The 22,778-nt window shown below is 39.0% G+C and overlaps 1 protein-coding gene across 3 annotated transcripts in view; it reads right to left on the reverse strand.

Moving 5' to 3' along the window:
- The window catches only part of LOC122809750 (netrin-1-like), a 1,405,978-nt gene that overhangs the window by 153,713 nt on the left and 1,229,487 nt on the right, over nt 1-22,778 (reverse strand). For all 3 annotated transcript variants that reach the window (XM_044081490.1, XM_044081472.1, XM_044081480.1), the window contains one exon: nt 1,191-1,379. In XM_044081490.1, coding sequence (XP_043937425.1) covers nt 1,191-1,379 — 189 coding nt within the window. The remainder of the gene's footprint in view (nt 1-1,190; nt 1,380-22,778) is intronic.

Here is a 22,778-nt window from a genome sequence, read left to right on the forward strand (position 1 = left end):
GGTTCTGCGGGTTTAAACCAAAACCAGTAGATGGTTGTATATGACCCTTAATTTTCTAAAGGTTGTTAAGTTCACACAAGACAGTTCTTGTACATTTCCAGCTGCCATGCCACTAAGTAAAAGGGGCTGTACAGTGGTACAGTAGATAGCATTATTGTCTCATAGCAAGAGGTTCCCCAGTTTGATTCTCGGCTGAGGTGCTTTCTGTGTGAAGTCTGCATGTCCTCCCTGTATCCACATGAGTTTCCTCTTGGTGCTCTAGTTCCTTCCCACATTCCAAAGAAATGCAGTAGATGGACTGGACACTTTAAAGTGGCCATAGGTGTGAGTGTGCGCATGTGTGGCATGGAAAAACAACCTTGGCAGGGTTAGCCATCTAATTGTGAACCAACCCCATGTGTAAAAGTAGAAAATATGGGTTGTGGGTGGATGAATAAATTAAAGAGGTAGACTACTTGTTTTTTTATTTCTTCTTCTAGTAATTGTCTAGAATATACCTGTACTAAAAGTAACAAATAAGTTCACGTCTTAAAAGTATTTTAATGTTTAGATGTTTCATGACACTGTTTACCTGCTTTTGTCTAACCCAAACATTTGCAGAGGGAATTCTAAAAACTAGCTTAAGCAATATATATATATATATATATATATATATATATATATATATATATATATATATATATAGATATATAGATTATCATTCAAAATTAATCATATTAGCCAGTTCTATTACACGACATAGGCTCATTCCACAAGCAGATAAAATTCATATTAAATATGAATTATATTAAAAGTGGATACCATGTAATACCTTGGCAGTTCTTACTGCTAAGGCAGACAGTAAAAATTGCAATACAGAATGACAGGCCATGACATCGTATATAGTGTGCAGTAGAAGGTGTATGCGCAAAATTTAAGAGTACTGATAAGGATCTACAAAATATAGTAGGACATCTTATGTTCGAACAGAATCAGGTAAACATACTACGAAGTGTTTTGTTGTACCCAATCTCTGACTACACTGGAAGGCTGTTATTATTAATACTAAAAATAGTAGTATCCCTTTTGTCATCATCAAATGATCAGCAATCCTTAAACATGGTTCTTGTTTTGCATAAGAAACAACTAATTAGATAAATCCACTCACATACTTTCCCCATTTTCAGGATGCTTGTATTTTTTGAACTTACGTGTACACACTTTCCTGTGTGTAAGTGCCTTACTCATGTCCCGTTTGTAACCATCCTTGCAGTAGTGACAGTGTCTTCCCGCAGTGTTGTGCCGACAGTTGAGGCATATTCCTCCACTCTTGCGTCCCGAGACTTTGAACAGCTCCATGTTGAATCGACATCGCCTGGCATGGAGGTTACAGTTACAGGCTATGAAATCAAAGTGGGAGAACTACAGTTATTCATTTATTTGCTTACTTGCATGTTCCTTCTGTAAATGCATTATAAAAAAAAGCACTCAGATGTGTTTCTTATTTGGCTATATTGAGTCAAGGAGCATAGGAAAATAAAATTATCATATTTAAGAAGGGCACTTTTCACATATAATTACATAGTAATTATTTTAAGACAAAGAAGATCAGAACAAAATACTAAGTGTACAGTATGTAGACTGCAAGATAAATGGAGAAAGGCATGTAGGAAAAGCTAAAACAATGTATAAGCAATGAAAGGCAGAAAATGGCACATTCAAATAATCTGCAAGCACAATTAGTTATCATATCCACTTGATATAACCATTTAAGTTGTGATTTTAGATAGGAGTGTAAGCTGTGGAAAACATTAGCAACTTTTTAATAGCAACTCCTTCCTTATACAGAATTTGCCCTTGTGTTGCAAGTCATTGGCATTGGCAGCTATCAACCTCCATTTTCCCATCTCTTACATGGGGTCAGTTTGTAGCTCTCTCACAATAGTGGGATTCATAGGGATTCCTGTATCCTTAAAATAATTAATTCAGGAATTGCTAAAGCAGTATTGTATTGACTGGTGATCAGTTTGGCTTACATACAGTGCAAGAAAAAGCAATGACATAAAATTAAAGACCCCACTTTATCAGATACATGTCTGTCATGCTACTGGCCTTTAGCTGCTGTTGCATCTGATGTAAATATTGTATATAGTGTGTTATAGAGTTTACTACACCATGCAGTTAGGATAATTCTACACATTTTCCTGTTAAAATTTGTAGATAAATAGTAAATGTGTTTTATCCTATGTGACTCAGTAGAAATATGACCTGATTGAGTGTTGAAACAAATATTACTTTGTATCTGACAATTTTCATGATTGTTTGTATTGCAATTTACTGTAATTTACTTTTAGAAAACAAAAATAAATATGGAAAAAGAAAGAATAGAAGACAAAAGGACAAGTTCTCCTACCCCATCGTTACCTGATCTTGTTTGAACAGTAGATCACCTTTGGAGAATCATAGTCTAAGTAAAAGGCATGGACCCTCTACTGCCCTTCACTTACACAGCAATCTACACACAGAATACAAAACTGACTGCAGTGTAAACAAAAGTTAATGTACCTTTTCTTTCTTTCACCTACACTGCCATGTACAGTGTCAAATAGTGACAAATAGTGACAAATAGTGATATAAATGAAAGGAATTAACAATCTTTTCCCCTTCACTTGTATTGTGATCTACAACTGGAATGCATCATCAATGTGCTTTTTCTATGAAAAACACATTGATATATTACATTGTGATAAAACACACATTGGTAAATTTTACTCTGATGAACTGCAGGACTCCCTGTCTGTGTCTGTGCATGTGTGTGTGTGTGTGTGTGTGTGTGTGTGTGTGTGTGTGTGTGTGTGTGTGTGTGTGTGTGTGTGTGTGTGTGCGTGTGTGTGCGTGTGCGTGTGTGTGCGTGTGTGTGCGTGTGTGTACGTGCATGTGCATTACTGTTTGCTCATTTATCTCTTACTATCTTTCTGTCACTTTATCTATCCATTTTCCTAATCTTGGACTCCCAAAAGGGGGTAGAATAAACACCAATATCTAGTACAAAGTTTAAACAATAAAATTAATTGAAGATTCATTACATCATCAAAAATATATATTAGTTGATTACATCACCCCAATAGAGTAAACAAACCAGATACAAGGTTTGATTCCCTCAGCCTTCATTTAACTACTGTATGATTTATTTATTTATATTTATTTATTTATTTGACATTTCTTGACCGGGTTGGTCCAGTTGGGACAGAGCCTCTTTTCAGTGGAGACCTGGGGATAAAAGCTCCACAGTTAATACAAACATTGATACCTACAATAGATACATTGATACAAACAGTACATACAAATGTAAGTAGATATATACAAAAGCAGGTTAACATGAATGGTAATTAGATTGTACAGTATCAGCATGTATTAAGGTACAGTGCGGAGTATAAAGAAATAATACAGATAAAATGTGCAAGAGAATGAATAGTGGTTACTGTGTAGTAAAAGGTGGGTAAGTATGGGTTTCTAAGCTTAGTCATTCTGCTGTTGGAAGCTATATATCAATACAGATTAACCTGGCTGAGAGTGGGAGAAGAGATGGTAGTGCGAAATGATTTTATAAGACTGAAGGTTAGCGGCAGAGAGTTAGGTAATATGGCTTGCAGCGCTGAACAGGAGAGAGAGATTAGAAGGAAGGTGGAGTTCCTGTGTTGCCCATATCCTTATTTGGATAGGGGGAAGCTTCTTTGTTCACCAGTGAGAGTGGGGAGCTCTGAGCAGCCTATCTGTCCCTTGAGGAGTGGTTCCAGCCCAGTGACCTGTAGCTTATTGGCCGTTTTGGGCCATTTCCTTTCTCTTTCTAACCCCCTTCTTCAAAGCCAGCCTTAGCGAGCTTTTGCACTTGTAATTTAAAGTTTGTCCTGTTTGTTGCATTTACCTGTTGAGGCTACACACTCAAGTGCGCTAGCCTGTGTTACATATTGATTGCATTTTTCTGCTGTTTGTTGCAAAAAAAAAAAATTATCCTTGTTTCCCATCTTTCCTGACCTAGAGTAGTCCAAATACAGGCTTTGCTGTATTCTGGACTTTTGCAAAGTTCCTGTGTTGCCCATTTCCTTTCTTGGATAAAGGCAGGCTTCTTTGTTCACCAGTGGCAGTGGGAAGCTTAGAGCAGCCTATCTATCCCTGGAGAAGTGTTCCCAGCACAAGAATCTGGTAGCCTGTTGGCCGTTTTGTACCAATTTCTAGCTCTTTCAAGTCCCCCTGTATAAAACCCACTTTGGCACTGTTTTTGCGCTTGTTACTACTCAGCCAAGCTCCTTGTGGTCCTGTAGAGTGGTGCTAGCAGCAGAGAGGCTAAAAGAGCGACAGCTAACCTGATAAAAGTGTTTTTTTCCTGCTACTACCTGGGTGACTGTCAGATCTAGCTAAACTGCAAGTATTTCTGCTTTGTAACTGTTTAAAGTTGTTTTTGCATCTGCACTTTTAAAGTTTGCCCTGATTGTTGCATTTACCTGTTGAGGTTACACACTCAAGTGTGCTAGCCTGTGTTACATATTTATTGCACTTTCCTGCTGTTTGTTGCAAAAAATAAATATCCTTGTTTCCCATCTTTTCTGACCTAGAGTAGTCCAAATACAGGCTTTGCTGTATTCTGGACTTTTGGAAAGTTCCTGTGTTGCCCATTTCCTTTCTTGGATAAAGGGGGGCTTCTTTGTTCACCAGTGGCAGTGGGGAGCTTAGAGCAGCCTATCTATCCCTGGAGTAGTGTTCCCAGCACAAGAATCTGGTAGTCTACTGGCCGTTTTGGGCCAATTTCTAGCTCTTTCAGGTCCCCCTGTATAAAACCCGCTTTGGCGCATTTTTTGCGCTTGTTACTACTCAGCCAAGTTCCTTGTGGTCCTGCAGAGTGGTGCTAGCAGCAGAGAGGCTAAAAGAGCGACTGCTAACCTGATAAAAGTGTTGTTTTCCTGCTACTACCTGGGCGACTGTCCAATCTAGCTAAACTACAAGTAATTCTGCTTCTTGAACTGTTTTAAACTGTTTAAAGTTGTTTTTGCACCTGCACTTTTAAAGTTTGCCCTGTTTGTTGCATTTACCTGTTGAGGCTACACACTCAAGTGCGCTAGCCTGTGTTACATATTTATTGCACTTTCCTGCTGTTTATTGCAAAAAAGAAAAAAATATCCTTGTTTCCCATCTTTCCTGACCTAGAGTAGTCCAAATACAGGCTTTGCTGTATTCTGGACTTTTGGAAAGTTCCTGTGTTGCCCATTTCCTTTCTTGGATAAAGGGAGGCTTCCTTGTTCACCAGTGGCAGTGGGGAGCTTGGAGCAGCCTATCTATCCCTGGAGGAGTGTTCCCAGCACAAGAATCTGGTAGTCTATTGGCTGTTTTGGGCCATTTGCTAGCTCTTTCAAGTCCCCCTGTATAAAACCTGTTTTAGCGCGGCTTTGCGTGATTTTGCACATAGTGCAGCATCATTGGGTTTAAACCATTCTCGGCTCCACAAAGTCTGCTCTTCACTTTTTCCCTTACAACTGATCTAGTTCTCATAATAAACAACCTATTCCCACTCTAAAGCCTGGCACTTGCTCACTAAAGCAATTATATAAGTCAGCACTAAAAAATTAAAAGCACTACACCCTCACAAACTCCCCTTAAGTACTTTGTTCCCCAATGGCCCTTTTTTTCAATTATAAAGGAATTCCCAATACTATTCTAGCATGTCCAAAGGTCAGTTGTCAATCTCCTCTCTGGTCCAGCTGGTGAATCTGGGAATCTTGAGGCAATGTTATAACTGCCTCATGTACACAGACAACCCTCTCCTCCTCCCAACAAATTCCAACACATGTGAGAGATGCAACCATATAGCCAAACTGGAGGATAAGCTCTCTCAACTCAGTACTGGCATAACCAGTCAGGAGGAGAAGGAAACCACACTCACTACAATTCCAGTCTCACAAAGACCTACCACGACAGCAAACCAAACACATAAACACACAAAAACATACTCGGAGGCTCTAAATAAAAATCTGCCTAAGCAGCAGAGACCTCCAAAGCAGACACCTAAGCAACCGCTACCCCAAAACAAAACACGTGCAACACATAGCTCACAAAGCCAGTGTGCTGAACAGTCACAGCCCTTAAGGCTAAACAACACACCTGATACACTTGTAATAGGTGACTCTATCGTCAGGCACACTGACGTCCCGCTCACCAGGCTGAACAAGGAGAAGGTCACGGTGAGCTGCCTATCGGGCGCTAGGATCCGCCACATAACAAAAGCACTCAGGTCACTCCAAGGTAAGTACAAATATGATTCAGTCATCGTCCATGCTGGTGTGAATGACCTGAGATGTACCTCCCTGGACTACATGAAAAGAGACATAGAGGAGCTCTCTGAGCATGTAGCCCAGGCCGGTATGACCCTGACCTTGAGTAGCATCTTACCCTCACCAAGAATTATGCCACAATATGAAGACAAGATGATCAATTTCAACAATTGGCTTAAGTATTGGTGTCATTCAAAGGGGATCAAATGCCTGTCTGCCTGGGATGACATGCTCGAAAAGCCACGATGCTTCGCTAGGGACGGCTTGCACCTGTCACCCCTGGGCTTTCGGATATTGGCAAAGGCTCTTGCCACCCCCATAGTGCCTTTTTTAGGGAAGGCTCAAAAGACAAACCCACCTCCATAGGTATCACAAGGGATAAGAAACTAAGAGTAATGCTACTCAATGCCAGAAGTCTAAACCTCAAGATGCACACACTCGAAACTCTCCTAAGCATGGAGAACATCGATATCTGTGCAGTAACAGAAACCTGGTTCAAGGCTCCCGAGAGCACCCCAGCACTACCAGGTTATACCTCATACCATGTTTTTCAGCCCCAAAATTTGGACCGAACCACAAAAGGAGGGGGAGTATCAATATTCGTCAAAGATACCCACACCTCCAGGTTGGTGGCACAGCACGAAGCATCAGAGACTATCCATGTGCAACTAACAGTGGGTAAAACTGCCTTCCAGTTTATATCCTGCTACAGACCACCCTCCCAAACCCAGGAACCCCACTCGGCCTTCCTGAGAACACTGGAAAATATGAAGGTTTCTCCAAACACCATTATATTGGGTGACTTCAACTACCCTAACATAGACTGGGAGCATTACTCTAGCTCCAACACCCTAGCCCAAAGGTTCCTAGAATTTATAAACTCAAATGCTATGAAACAACTTGCTGCCACTCCCACAAGAGAGAAAAACATACTAGACCTGATCATCACCAACATGGGGACTCTATGCTCCAGACCAGCAGTGTATCCCTCACTGGTAAGATCAGACCATAAACTAATCTCACTAGATATTCACATCCAACCCCAGCCCCTGCCCAGAAAACCACAGTGAAAAACTTCTCTAAAGCAAATTTCACACTCCTCAAAACCGAGGTGAAATCCTTCAAAGCCCCCGGGCCTGTGGAAAATACGGCCCAGACCACAGAATCCTTTATAAACGCATTCTATGAACACCTTCAGGAATGCATGGATCATGCAATCCCAAATAAAACCAAGACCCAATCCTCCAAGGTTAGGTGTCCTGTCTGGTGGACCCCAGCCATAAACAAACTATACAATAGAAGGAGGAAGCTACTACATGATAGAGCAAAATCCCAAAAAGGGAAGGCATCTCTGATCAGTATTAGCAAAAAACTACGGGCACTCATAAAATCGTCTAAGGCCAGCTTCGAGAGAAAAATTGCACAGGACACTAAGGATAATCACAAGGCTTTCTTTAGTTATGTTAGGAACCTGGGTGGGAATACCCAGATATGCTCAGAATTAGTCCAGAATGACAAAAAATACACCGAACCCACAGACATTGCCAACATCCTAGCTGACAGGTTCAGCACAAACTTCTCCCGCACTTCCCCACCAAAAGGGCAAATATCTATCCCAGCAGAGTGCTGTCCCCCTGACATCTCAGATGCTCAGGTAAGAGCTGCCCTCTCCAAAGCAAAAAACACAGCATCAATGGGACCAGACAGTGTCCCGGGCTGCGTCCTACATGAACTCCAAGAAGAACTAAACCCAAACATAAAACTACTGTTCAATCTCAGCCTTACTACAGGATATGTACCCAAAGAGTGGCGTACAGCAACAGTGGTCCCTCTCCACAAAGGTGGTGCCTCAACGGATCCTGGAAACTATCGCCCCATAAGCCTGACTAGCTTGGTCTGCAAAGCTATGGAAAGGATCATCATGGACCTCATAAATAAAGATAATGGGGACCTACAGACACTGGATCCTACCCAGTTCGGCTTTGTTAAGGGCAGATCCTGCCTCTTAAACCTGGTCGATTTCTTTGAAACAGTCACCAAGGCCATTGACAAGGGGAAGGTGGTCCACACAGCCTACCTGGGCCTTGCAAAAGCCTTCGATACAATACCCCACTCGGGCATTATAGATAAGCTCACCAGCTTAAATATAAACCCCGATGTCACTAGATGGGTTGCAAACTGGCTCAAGGACAGAACCCACATGGTTAGAATTGCTGGAGCCATGTCAGACTCCAAACCAGTTACAAGTGGCATCCCACAAGGCTCAGTCCTGGGACCTCTCTTGTTCGGTATATATTTCTCGGAGGTACAGGCTAACATGGATGGACTGTGGCTGACCAAGTTTGCAGATGACTGCAAACTGGGTGCCATAATCGACTCTCCAGCTGACACAAGCATCCTACAAAAGGGCCTCATAAAACAGACAACTGGTGCCAGAGCCATGGCCTCAAGCTAAACACCAAAAAGTGTATACTCATCCCCTTTGGCAAAAACAAAGTGCCCACAAATTACCACATAGGTGGTAATCCATTAAGTATGGAAGAAGTAATTAGGGACCTGGGGACCCAAGTTGATATCAATCTCTCATTTGACAACCACGTGGCCAAAGTGGTTAGAAAAACATTTTATATAGCTCACCTAATCATGAAGGGATTCACATCTAGATCAGGGGAGGTCATCGTGCCTCTTTACTCATCCCTCATCAGGCCCATAATTGAGTACAATGCCCCTTTTGGGATGTACCTTACCAGACACCTGCAGCAATTGGAAAGACCCCAAAAGTACCTCACCAAGAGGATCAAAGGGCTCAAACAGATGCCATATGCTGCCCGGTTAAAGAAACTCCAGCTCTACTCAGTGGCATACCGCCTGCTCAGATGCGATCTGTGCCTGACGTATAAAGCCATGTCCAACCCGGAATTAATGGACATGCTGCACCTCAGAAAATCCAAAGCCCATCGAGCTACGTGCTCGAGAGACTTGAACCTCAGCACTGAAATAAATAGGACATGCTGGAGGGACAGATTCATAACCCAGAGGCTCCCTTCACTCTGGAATAAAATCACAGTCCAGGTTAGGCAGAGTCCCTCATTGACTCTCTTCAAGAGGAATCTTGATGAGTGGATGGGAGATCGTAGGTTTACCCCGGGTATCACTTCTGTGTCACTGTTAGACAGAGGCAGAGTATACTAACCTCGAAAAAGGGCATAGCAAAATTCATTTAAAATGGGTGGCAAAAGCCAAACACATTCTGGCTAGGCTTATAAATGCCCTAGGGCAGATAGCCTAGTATGAACCTATTAACCTATGAACCTATGAAGTAGGAGAAAGGTGAGAGATGGGTAGTCTAGAGAGATGGGTCAGTCAGGGGGAGATAGCATTGACATAGTTTATCTTTGCTTAAGTGATGTTTTACTGCCTTTCTGAATTGGAATTTGAGTCTAATTTTTCGGATATCAGGTGGTAGTTTGTTTCAGTTTTCAGCTGGGTAGCAGCTATAAAGGTTTTTCCCTATGTTGATTTTGGTTTTGTGAATGGACAGGAGATGTTGGTCAGAGCTCCGGAGTGTTCTTAGTGGGGTGTAGGAGGAGATAATGGATGTTATGCTGGGGCAGGACGTGGGCTGGTATAGAACAGAATGAATTATGTGAAGCTGATGGAGGAGTAGGTTATGGGGGAATTCTAACCATTTCAGTTTTCTGTGTGCTAAGCAGTGATGAGAGGAGTATGGTTGTTCAGCAGCAAGTTTAGCTACTTTGTTATAACTGGATTCTAGTTTACAAATAAGTGAGATCTGTAAGTTGGTGAGTATTTGACAGCCATAGAGAAGGGCTGGTAATAGACAAAAATAATAGGGAGACAAAACCCCAAAAATAGGGACAATTTTTAAGTATTGATCTTATAAAGTAGAAAGTTGCTAGAATAAAAGGTCTTATGTTACCATGTATTTTCTGAAGGATATTGAATAAGAAGCTCAAATTACTGTCATTATTTAATTAATTCAATCATCACTAATTTGCCACAAAAATCCAAAAAAAAACACAAATTTTATGAGGAACAGAGCAAAAATAAGAGGCAAAAATCTGGACTTTCTGCAAAAATCTGTACAGTTGAAAGGTATGTAAATACTATGAAACTATGAACATACTGATAGATTATGGTGGGAAGAAGCAATAAAAAAAAACAACAAATTAAACATAACCCATCCAAATATAATTCAACCATGCAATACCATAGAACTCTAAATCCCACCACTAAACAAAAAATGCAAACTAATATATCAAAATTATGCAAATAAATCATTCTTTACAATGCAAAAACATTTTAATTATGCGTATAAAAAACAAAATACATAATAGCTACTGACTAACACACTGTCCCCACATAAATCGAACTCAAAATATATATTTCAATAAAATCTCAGGCAGTAAGAAGAGGGAAAAAAATGTTTAAAAATGAAATCCCATTCAGAAAACCAAAAATGTCTAAATTTACTGATTGAAATGAATGATAGCATGAATATAAACAACAGAAAAAATCAATAAACTGTATATACAAGCGTCGCAATCATAATTAATTAACTATTACCGAGCACTAGGTTCACAGATGTTTACAAGGCTAATGACCACAAGGGCCTTTTTAAGCCTTGCCACTCATCCCAAATCTCTGACAAGTTCTGGTACCCTAGGTAAGTATAAGCAGGGGCTTTAGAGATGAAGCATTTACAAGCTGGGTCTGGGAAATGAACTGTTTACAGGTTGCCTATGTCCATTAGAGACATAGGTGCCAAACTAGGGATGAATTCCCTGTTCTCCATCAAATTGTCCAAGTTACACTTAAATTGAGTTAAGGAGGAACTTTGCTTCAAATGGATGGGAGCCTGTTCCAGAGAAGGGGTAGTTTCTGGGATACATACCTGTCTCTCCAGCAGGTCCTATTTACATCAAAGGCATGGTTTAAGTCTTTAAAAAGGGTAATTCTGGTGTTGATTGTTTAATGAATATGCAGGAGATCCATCAGGATGGGGTCCGACAATGTCTTGCAGGAGAGTGAAACTTATGAAACTTATTCCTAAAACCCACAGTACCTGATACTGCATTTATCACACTCAAGATTTCCATATCTTAACCATATTTCTAAAAGAAGACTTGTTGAATAAAGTCTCTAAAAGAAGGCTTGCTAAATAAAGTCACATCAACAATATAAAATTTTGTTAATTTATTGATTTTTAGAAAATGGAAAACAAAACTGAAATAATCCCAGAATTCAGAAAAAATCCCAACCGTGGCATAAACTGCAGCAGCCCAAAGATGTACTTTATGGGACTGCATGAAATGAGATTCGGACATGTTTAGGAGCACAGAGGAAGACCTCATTGTCAACTAATTTGACTGTATTTCGATCAGTAACGCCAGTGTTAAAAAGCACCGTCCAGTGGTAATTACTACCGGAAGCCCATGAATTGTATTGCTACAGGTACCCTCCTCATTCATACTGTCACACACATGCAGACATTCAAACACCCGCCCCCAACATAAACACTCACAAACACCACCTCACACAGACATTCAGCATACATGACACCCCACCACTGAATCTCATTCACAGACAGACTCTCTTATTCAGCATCACACACAAACACACAGACACCTGCACTATGGATTCCTAACTGAACCCCTACTGCAACCATTCAAACAGGCATACACTTGCACACTATCATCCCAGACCACTCATGTACCTGGAGACATGTACACATACACACACACACACACACACACACACACACACACACACACACACACACACACACACACACACACACACACACACACACACACACACACACACACACACACACACACACACACACACACACACACACACACACAGACACAACTACACCTCTGCTGCTTCTTACACAACCTTACCTTCAACATGATTTCCCCATTGACTACAATGGTGGAATACAATATTTTGGCCATGCTAATTTATGCAGCCAAGCTATTATTTGAATTCCTCGTCTCCATAACTTCCTAAGAAGACAAGGCTAATTCTCATTACCCACTCTCCCAGAATGCCTCATTTCTATTTATCATGGTTGTGAAGACAACCCACCACAGTGAGTCTACTGGCCATGTAGAATAACTGCTGTAGACATGTATCTGAATCAGAAAGGGCATCTGTCAGTGGTATGCTGCCTATGTTTGGGCTTCCCCTTCGGAATCTCAGGATAAGCTCTTTCAGATAAAACAACCCTTTCTCAAAGCATGCTGTTTCTGTTAATTGTACCTAACGTAAACAGTAATTGTACATTTAAGGACTCTACATTGTGTGAGTGAAAGTTATATGTTAAAATTCTTTGTAATTCATTTAAAGCAAAGTTTTACTAAGCAGATATGAAAGTGGTCTCCCTAATCATTCATATTCCTTTCAAATGCTGACATATACATACCGTCTATTTAAATCATGAAAGGAGTCCTTAGTTACTACACTGTATATCCTATAACACTATAAGTCTCTAATGAGCAGCTTTGGTTTTCATCTTCTTGTTGGAAATACTTTATCTTACATCTAAGTCTTCTTCCATGCCTTCATGATAAGAAACAAAAAACACATTTCTTTGTAATTTTTCAGATACTAGCCTCTTTCTACCATATTGTAACAAAATCCCTATACAATACATGTAAAGCAAAAACAATAGTATCTTATTTCTGTATTATCAGCCATAATTACAGCTGACATTACAGAACCAAGAAAGTATGACTTTTGTCATGATTTTATACGTACAGCAGGAGATGCAAAATATGAGGATCTGAAAGTGTGCAAGCTATTGCAGTCTCAAGTTCTGTTAGCAGACATTATTGTAGGTCACCACTAAGGAACACTGATTGTGGAGTATTAATGTATACTATCCTTCCAGCATTAGTGAATCTGTCAGCTGATCATAGGATAAGAAATGGCCAAGATCAGTTCACTGGCCTGCCTCTTATAATTAGTGCAGCAAGACACATTTTATTTCGTTTGAGCTCTGTGAGTCACAAACAGAGCTGACAGAGCAACATCAAAATGGGATGGTACCCTGCAGCTCTCCTGCCAATTAAATTGTGTTACAGCATGATTCCATCTGACACATTTAAATACAGAAGCTTACATACCAAAGCCATAGTTTTTCCACTTGTGAAATCTGTCCCAAAAAATAAAACTCACTGAAACAGAAATACAAATATACAATTTTGTAAAATTAACTCGGGACAATATTTACTATTTTATAATAAATTAAAATATTTAGCAAAAAAAACTGTAAGAAAGCAACATCAGTGAGTTGTAGATGACACATTTGCAAGAGTACATAGTATTTGACAAAATTCCCTTTAAACTAAATTGGCAATATCGTAAGGTATGACAGACATAAGGGTACGATGGAATGAGAAAATCAAGTGTAACAACCAGTATCAGGAAAAGGAAACCAATGAAGTTGGGCAGAACGCCATGCTGGTGTGAACGCCAGGAGTGTGGGTACTAAAAATTCACCTACAGGCACTCTTAATGAGTGGAGGCACTCTGTAAGTTTAACAGAAATACAAGCTACAAGCGTACATGCACTCTTAATGGGGAGAGGTGCTTTGTAAATGTATCAGAAATACAGGCTATGAGTGATAAGAAATGAAAAGGTGTGCAGTCGTAGTATTGCTAGGATAAGAAACAGGGACAATAGTACATAGAAAGACTAGACCTCAATTCCCTGTGGGTAAAACTGATGGCAAGTGAGGGAGGGAAGAAGTAACTGAAACAATGGCCAGAAAATCAATAGATGGCAAGGGATCCATTGTAGATAGTGATAACATATAAGCCACGGCATGTGGGGCAAAATATAAGGAAAAAAACTTTTGTTTTTCAAAGAAAAAGGTTTTACTAAATGATTTTTGCAATGTAATTAGAGCAGAATAAATAAATGTGTATGAAAACCTACAGAACAATGATAACTCATGATTAATAAAAAGAAAGAAAAACAAACTGCACTACTTGAACTGCTTACAAGGAATCCACATGAAATATAAAGTTAACTTCAATTTTAAGACTGTAATTCAATTCTAAGTAGAAAAGGGATGATATCAGATTAATGTGTATATATAAATATGGAAGCAAAGTTACAATGAGAATTCAGGAAAGAATATTTAAAATAACTAACCAGGTCATATTCAATTCTTAGGAGTCATCTTTGGGAAGCAAAATTATTTTATAAGATTTGATATATCTAAGTACTGAATAAGTAAGTTCCAAATAATTTTGACTCAGAAATTCATCATATTTCTTGTAATGTGTAGCTTAACAAAGATTATTATTAATATTCTCATCTCATGCATTATTATCTTTGGAAGAGGAATATGAAGAACTGCAAATTCCTAGAATAATTTAGATGTGGAAACAAGTCTGAAATCTTCAATTAAAATTTCAACCATACTTGTTTTTTGTACTTCCAATTTGAAAAATATGTAATATATCAGCATTATCATATTGCACATGTGATAACTAGCTGGGGAAGATGGGAAGAATGTAACTTATTTCAGAAGGTGTAATGCAGACATATAAGAAAATCTGGAAGATGAACAAATAAAAAAAATCCTTAATAATGGTGGACCACAAAACTGCAACAATAAACGTAAAAAAATACTTCCAACATAAAGATGAGAAACATGGTGAAAGGACAATGAAATATAATGTTTTAGCAGGCGGAAGTTGAGAAAACTAAGTGGATTGGTTGAGGGGAGGGAGGGTTATTGTACCTAGTCTGTTTCCTACAAGTGAGGAATGAACTTTATAAGTACAGATAAAAAACCTTAGGAAACAGAGATAGCACCACAATGTAGTTTGTAATCAGTGATACGGAAGGGTTTAGGAAAACAAGGACTGAGATTTAATGCAGCTGGAATCCGAACTGATGGTTAGGAAGGTGGGGGATTATGAGGAGTGAAAGAAGATTTCAGTGTGGTCGAGAGTTTATGGAAACAAATAAGGCTGTAGCTATTAAAGGCAATGGGACAGTGTGTCTGCAGGAGGAGAGAATCAAGTAGGAAAAGGCGATCAGGTTATATAAAAGAGAAATAACATGGACTCATAATTGAAAAAAAGAAGACCTTATAAAAAGTCAGTGAATATAAGTATGCAGAGAACAGTCTTTGAGGATATGGGGAAATTAGCAGTTTGTAAAGGATTCCTATCACATTGAAAACTGATAATGCCGAACGGCCATAACATCAAAACTGTCCTTGTGGGATTGCGGTACAGTGAGAATCAGTAAATTTGCCCTTTCCTCACTGTAGTGTGATCTCGGAATTGGTATATATATATATATATATATATATATATATATATATATATATATATATATATATATATTTAGTGGGGGTTGTGGGTGGCACAGCCTCCCACAAGAACAGTTTCAATGAATGGCACTTTCAATGTTATGGCCGTTCGACATTATCAATTTTCGATAATGTGATATAGACCCATTTGTAAAGCATTGTGCTGTTGGTTGCTGCTATCTTTTCACTTTTAACTTCCTCTTCCTTTTTATGATGTGCCTACATCATATTCACTAACATCATATTCACTAATATCATATTCACTAACATCATATTCACTAACATCATAGTCACTAACATCATAGTCACTAACATCATATTCACTAACATCATAGTCACTAACATCATAGTCACTAACATCATATTCACTAACATCATATTCACTAACATCATATTCACTAACATTTGTTGGCTATTGATCTCTCGTCTTACTTTATTTATTTTGTACTTATTTTTACAACTTTATCAGTGTCACTTCTTCATGTTGCTTTTTGTTTTGAAATTACTCTCCTTCTGCAAATTAGTAACATTTTTCATCATAACTGTAACTCATCCTCTTTTCATAATTTTCATTTAACCTCCCATTAACTGTGCTAGAAATTTTTGAAGCAAGTATATTAGTGTCTACGCTTAATGTCTCATACTGCAATTGTACAATTTAGTCCTTCCCCAGGTGTGCAATTTTTTATGTTCCTTTATCTAGAAGAAATTTCTCCTTCAAAGTATGTGTATATATATATATATATATATATATATATATATATATATATATATATATTTATATACACACACACACACACACACACACATATATATATATATATATATATATATATATATATATATATGCACTTTTGGCAAATTCTCTTAGATGTATACACCTCAGTTTCTCTAGTAAGATCATCAAACATTCCATGGAGGTAGTATTCATATAAGAAATCTTGGATTGCAAAAAATATATGATAACTTTACAAATACTCGTAGTACCAAATCCTTTTATTTCAACCTTGACCAATTTTTATATCTGATTACTAATAAAATACATTTTTCCTATTACTACCTGGTTAAACTGCAAATTGACAATCAATACTACTGGAAGTTGAATAATAAAAGCACAGCAACTGTGGAAATTAATCTATATATTCAAACATTGGATTTATTTATTTATTTATGTAACATTTGTTTACTAGGAAAGTCCAACTTGGAACAAGCCAGTTTTCAAAGGAGGCCCAGGGAGAAATGCTCTAGACGCATGTGTTTGTGCCTGGATAAGCCATGCTACATGCTAAAGTTATCTGTAGTACTGTAGAGTTCATACAAACATTAAAGTATCCCTACCACATGATGTTTATAATACAAGGCAGATCATTATTTTAGGATTCATATCTTTATATCTTAAAGACAATCTGCACTGTCCTTCTCCTTTCTTTTCACTACTAACATGGTTAACATTCAAAATATGCATACTTGTTTGCTCCCGACACTCCTAGATAGCTGTTAGAAGCTTGTTGGAGACTCATACTGCCTTTTTTAGGTTCACAGATTAGTGCTAGGCTAACTACCATTGTGACAAATTTTAAGCCTAGCTAATTATCCCATGTGAGAATCAGATCTTGCACCTTGTGTTTGTAAGGTAAACACCTTAACCATTATGCCAACTTCCTACCCATTTAATTTAAGAAAGCATTCAATATTATTCCCAGAAAGAGTATAGAGCAAGGTTGGGGACAAACAGAAGCTGTATCTACAAGCCAACACATAGCTTCCTCAGAAACTATTGACAAGCTAGTAACAGTATTTTCTTCTTTGAAGCCAATGCCAGTGTCAATGGTCTCTGCCTGACTAAGTTCACAGATGATTGCAAATTAGGATCTGTCATTGAATCCCACACTGACACAAATGTTCTCTAGGAGGGGCTGACAGAGACAAACAACTGGTGTCAAATCCATGGACTAAAGCTAAACTCCAAGAAATGCATAATAGTATCATTTGGGAAGCCATCCACCCCTGGTAACTATCATATTGAGAACACAGACAACACACCCCTTAAAGCTGACTCAGTAGTCAGGGACTTAGGGACACACATAGATAGTAATCTAGCCTTTGATCATCACATGTCTACAGTAGTGAGTAAATCATTCGAATAGTTGCACAACTTATAAAGAAAGGTATGACATCTAAGTCCAAGAAAGTCATCGTTCCACTGTATTTGGCATTCATCAGACCTATTATTGAGTACAATGCCCCCTTTGGTATGTACGTAACCAGGCATATCCAACAACTGGACAATCCACTGAGTTTCCTCACTAAAAGAATACAGGGCATAAGTAAATTGTCCTATGCAGACTGCCTCAAGGCCCTATCCCTGTATTCTTTCTCCTATAGGCTTTTGATGGGAGATCTATGCCTGGCATAAAGGGCATCACAGGCCTCTCTCTCTGATAAACCTCCTGCATATTCACAAAACAAACACCACCAGAATTATCAGTTCTAAAGACTTAAACCTTGCCTTTGATATAAACAGCACCTGCTGGTGAGGCAGATATCCATCCTAGAGACTACCTTGTATATGGAACAGTCTCCCCATCCATATGAAGCACTGTTCCCCCTAACCCAATTCGACTGCACCTTGGACAACTGGATAGAGAACAGGAAATTCATCCCTGGTTTCGCACATATGTTTCTAATGGACACAGGTAACCTGCCAATGGTTCATCTTCCGGGCCCCTCCGTGTAAATGTTTCATCTCCCAAACTCCTGCTTATACTCATCAAGGGTACCAGAACTTGTCAGAGATTTGGGATGCATGGCTAAGCTTAAAAAGGCCCTTGTGGTCATTAGCCTAGTAAACACCTATGAACCTATGAACATACATACAAACATAACGATCCAAAATAACAGATACTGCAAACCAAAGTCAGAAGGTAGCATAAAAAACTTTTGCTACCTTCTGACTTTGGTTAGCAGTATCTGTTATTTTGGATCGTTATTTTGCCATTGATTCAGTTGTTTTATCTTCAGAAGCTGCATTAATTCCTCTGGTAGGACTCGGTTATTTATATTTTTCATCTATACATATAAACATGCATACATGCAGAAACAATCAGTAGTTAATAAAATATCAGCAGTTTTTTGATGTTACACTAACAAACAGCAGGAACAAGAATCTGCTACCACTTCTACCTAGATCTCTTTAATCTCTTCAAATTACTTCTTGTGGGATCTGTCTAGTAGGGCTGCAACATTGGAAACAGATTTACAGTGCAATACAGGGAACTTCCAGAAACTAATGCCAGCAACACATAAATTAAATTAAGGATCAGGAGTTAAAAGGAGTATCAGCAGTCCTATGGTGTTACACTAACTAGCAGTAACAATGATTATGTGGCACCTTTTAATATACAAGAACCTTGTCATTCTCCTGTCAGGGGGGCTGTGGCATTGTAGCAAGGCTAAGAGACCAGATCCAGCTTTACAATGCAAAACAAGGAAACAATGAAAAGCAGGGAAAATCAAACAAAATAAAAGCAAGAACAGGTAGTTTAAAGGAATATCAGTTGCTCTGTGTTAAATTGTCAGATATTTGCAGCTGTAATAATAGTTAATAATAATGAAAACAGCATTGCAATGTCTGCTGATTTCTATGAGGACGTTGTTACAAATGGGGATAGACAGGAAGACTGAACTGTTCTTCTGCAGTCAGTGAGGATGATATATACTTCACACTTGATACAGCAGCAAATGTTAACACATTACCAGGCACTGATATAATAAAACACAGCACTTAGCCAAAATGAAAAAAATAAAAATCAAATTCAGGTTGTAAACTGGGGAAACTATATCTACCCTGGGTATACATAGCTCTAGAACTTTGTCAAAAATAAGAGAAGAAATCGTTCCCTTGTTAACGATTTAGTCTGCTACTAATAATCAAGCTTAAGGCATGCAATTAATCATGAGTGATTAAATGAGTTAATGAAATAAGAAACAAGGTTATGCACCACCACCTCTATCATATGTACAGGATGAATATGCTGATGCCTTTGAGGGAATGACAGAAACCCAATTCTTTCCAAAGAATTGAGTTATTGAAATCTAGAAAGTCAACAATAAAGGTTGAGCTTCAGGGAATGTTCTAGAATCCAAGGTTATTACTAAGAAAGCAGAAGACCCCTCTGCCTGGATATACTCTGTCATTGTTAGAGGGCAGAGAGATGGTTCAATCGCCTTAGACATAAAATGCAAATTGTACAGACAGCTAATTAATATTCTAAAATATGCATGCTGATTGGACAAACCAATCAGTATCACTAATGTAAATTGAGCTAGGAGATGAAATGCTGGGGAACAATGCTAATGATAGGAAAGGTCTATATACACCTATTGGCCTGTGTGCTAACCATAAAGCCAGTAGAGCTGGTTCAGTAACCTATGGGGTAGCTTGAATCCAGTTTTCCAGACCCAGTTTCCTGGAATAAACCTGTTGGGCAAAAACTGGACTTAAAACCAGACTACCTGACAAAAATGCTGATACATTAATATAGGTTCACTGACAGGAAGTAGCTTGGAAGTGGATGATCACTCATCTATACAATATCTGATTAACCCAAACGATTACTCCTCGGATATGTGAAATGACAATAGTCACTCCTATTTTAAATCTGCTCAAGTCATCTACTGCTTGGCAATATCAGATTCAGCCTATCTTAATACTTGACACTTTCTCAACTTGAATACAGAATACCCATAACAGCTGCAGCTTCAAAGAAAAATTCCACCACCTTGCAAACCATTCATTATTAACTCCCCCATTTATGAACAGCACTACCTAACTCTTGGAAAAGCTAAATGGCTCCCAGTACATTTGAGAATCAACTTCCTACTTATATCACTTATTCATAAAGCCCTTGATTCTGGGACATCCAACCCTCTCACTTGTAAACTTGTCACCAAACCCTCCATGTATAATCTTACGGGTATCACTCAATCTGCGGTCACCCTACTAATTTAAAAAACTAAATATCATTGCACTGACCATACATTTTCATCCTAGCACCTAAACTAAGGGAATATATACCTGTTTCAATCTGAGAAGTCCAGGTATACTCAGACTTCAGACAGCACCTCTTCAGCCAAGCAAGGTACAGCTGTAGTCACACAGGTCATGTTACATGAACCCTGCAGCTCTCTCACACCCCTTTTATTCCTATTTCATTCTTCCTTATCTGATCTTGTCATCCCCTCACTTAAAGCATCTCATTCATCCTACCTCCATCTTCTCTTTGCATCTCTGACCCTTCTCTTCTTTCTACTCCTCTTCTCTCTGTATGTCATCATCATTATCAGCCCCCACCCCCCTTTTTCCTATTTTCTACATGGGATTGTGGTGCTGTGCCACCTGTCACCATCTATCTCTATTCAATGTCAGTCTCTTTTCTTCTTTGACACGCATCCCTGACTGTCACTGGACTTCTCTAACAATCGATCCAACACTTTGTTGGACGTACTCATTTTTTCTTAACTTCCTCCTGTCTGTCCCTTATCTTCTTCACTAGATTATCTTCTGCTTTTCTGCACAAGTGCCTGAACCACTGTAATCTATTCTTGTTGACCTTTTTCTACAATTAGAGCTACTTTGGCTTCTGTTCTTATATCATCATTTATTTGATTGTCCCACAATATGCATGCTACCACCCATCTTAAGCACTCTGTCTCTATCACCTGAAGCTTCCTCAACTGTTCTGCCTTTACTGTCCAGGTTTTTGTACCATACAGTAGTATTTGTCATACCACTGTTTCCTACACCTTACCTTTCAGCTTCTTTGGCACTGTTCTGCCATATACTACACATGATACTCTGTGCCAGTTGGTTGCAGCCCCTCTGTTTCTAGGTGTGAACTCTACATTCAGACTTCCCTTCTCCTCAATCACCTCCTTCTAGATACTTGAAGCTGTTAACCTGTTCCACTATTTTCCCTTCTATCTCAGTTCTTGGCATCTTCTGAACTTCACCATTTTCTGCCATTACAGCTATGTTATTTGTACTATCTGTACTCAGTTTCATCCCACGTGCCTTCATTTTTGCATTCCGTTCCCCTATCCTTTGCTGAAGTTCTTGCTCAGAGTCTGCCTGTAATGCCACATTGTCTGCATACAGCAACTTTGTTGATCTGTCCCTTCCGACCCATTTGTTAATTTAGTCCATCCAACGTATGAAGAACAGTAAGCTCAGATCTGAACCCTGGCATGCACCCATTCCCTCTGGGAACAACTCCGTGAAATTGAATACTGTTCGTACTTGAGTTATTGCTTCTTTGCACATAGTCTACACTAATTCTACCAATGTTTCCAGGACTTTGATCCACTGCAGGACTGCCAAAATCAGCTTTGATGGGATCTTGTCATATGCTTTCTCCAAGTCTAGGAATGCTCAGTTGGACTCTTTCCTCATTTCTAGCTTCTTCTCAAATATCTGTCACACTGCAAACATTGGGTCAGTTGTGTTGCATCCTGATCTGAACTGCTCATCTCCCTTCTTACTCTCTACTATTCTCTGTATTCATTTATCAATTACCCTCTCCTGAACTTTCATGCAATGTGACAGGAGTTTGATACCTCTGTACTGGCCCCAGTTGTGAATGTCCCCTTTGTTCTTGAACACTGCCACGAGTATGCTTATTCTCTAGTCATCTGGGATACACCTTCCTCTCCATATTGCTATTATAAATCTCAGAGCCTTCTACTTTCTCTGACTGCATTTTCTTTAGTGTTGTTCTTACTTCTTCTATGGAGGATTCCTCCTCTTCTCTCACTGTAGGCTGCATCTGGGGTAGTGCAGCTTCTGTGGGGTTTCCTTTATTCAGAAGCTTCTGGAAGTACTCATTCCATTTGTCTTTGATGTCCTATATACTGGTGAACAGATTGTTGCTGGCATCCCTTATGAAGCGTGTCTGACTAACTCCTGCATATTTCTGTCTTTACCTCATGACATGATATAGTTTCTTTGTGTCATTTACTGTCGTACTTTCCAGAAGATGGTAGAGTGCCTCTAATGCCTTGTTCTTTCCTATTGCAACTGCTCTCTTAGCCTCTTTGTTAGCCAACTACTATTCCT

This window comes from Protopterus annectens, chromosome 1.part1 (genome assembly GCF_019279795.1).
Source record: "Protopterus annectens isolate FY-2018-M chromosome 1.part1, PAN1.0, whole genome shotgun sequence".
Taxonomy (NCBI): domain Eukaryota; kingdom Metazoa; phylum Chordata; order Ceratodontiformes; family Protopteridae; genus Protopterus; species Protopterus annectens.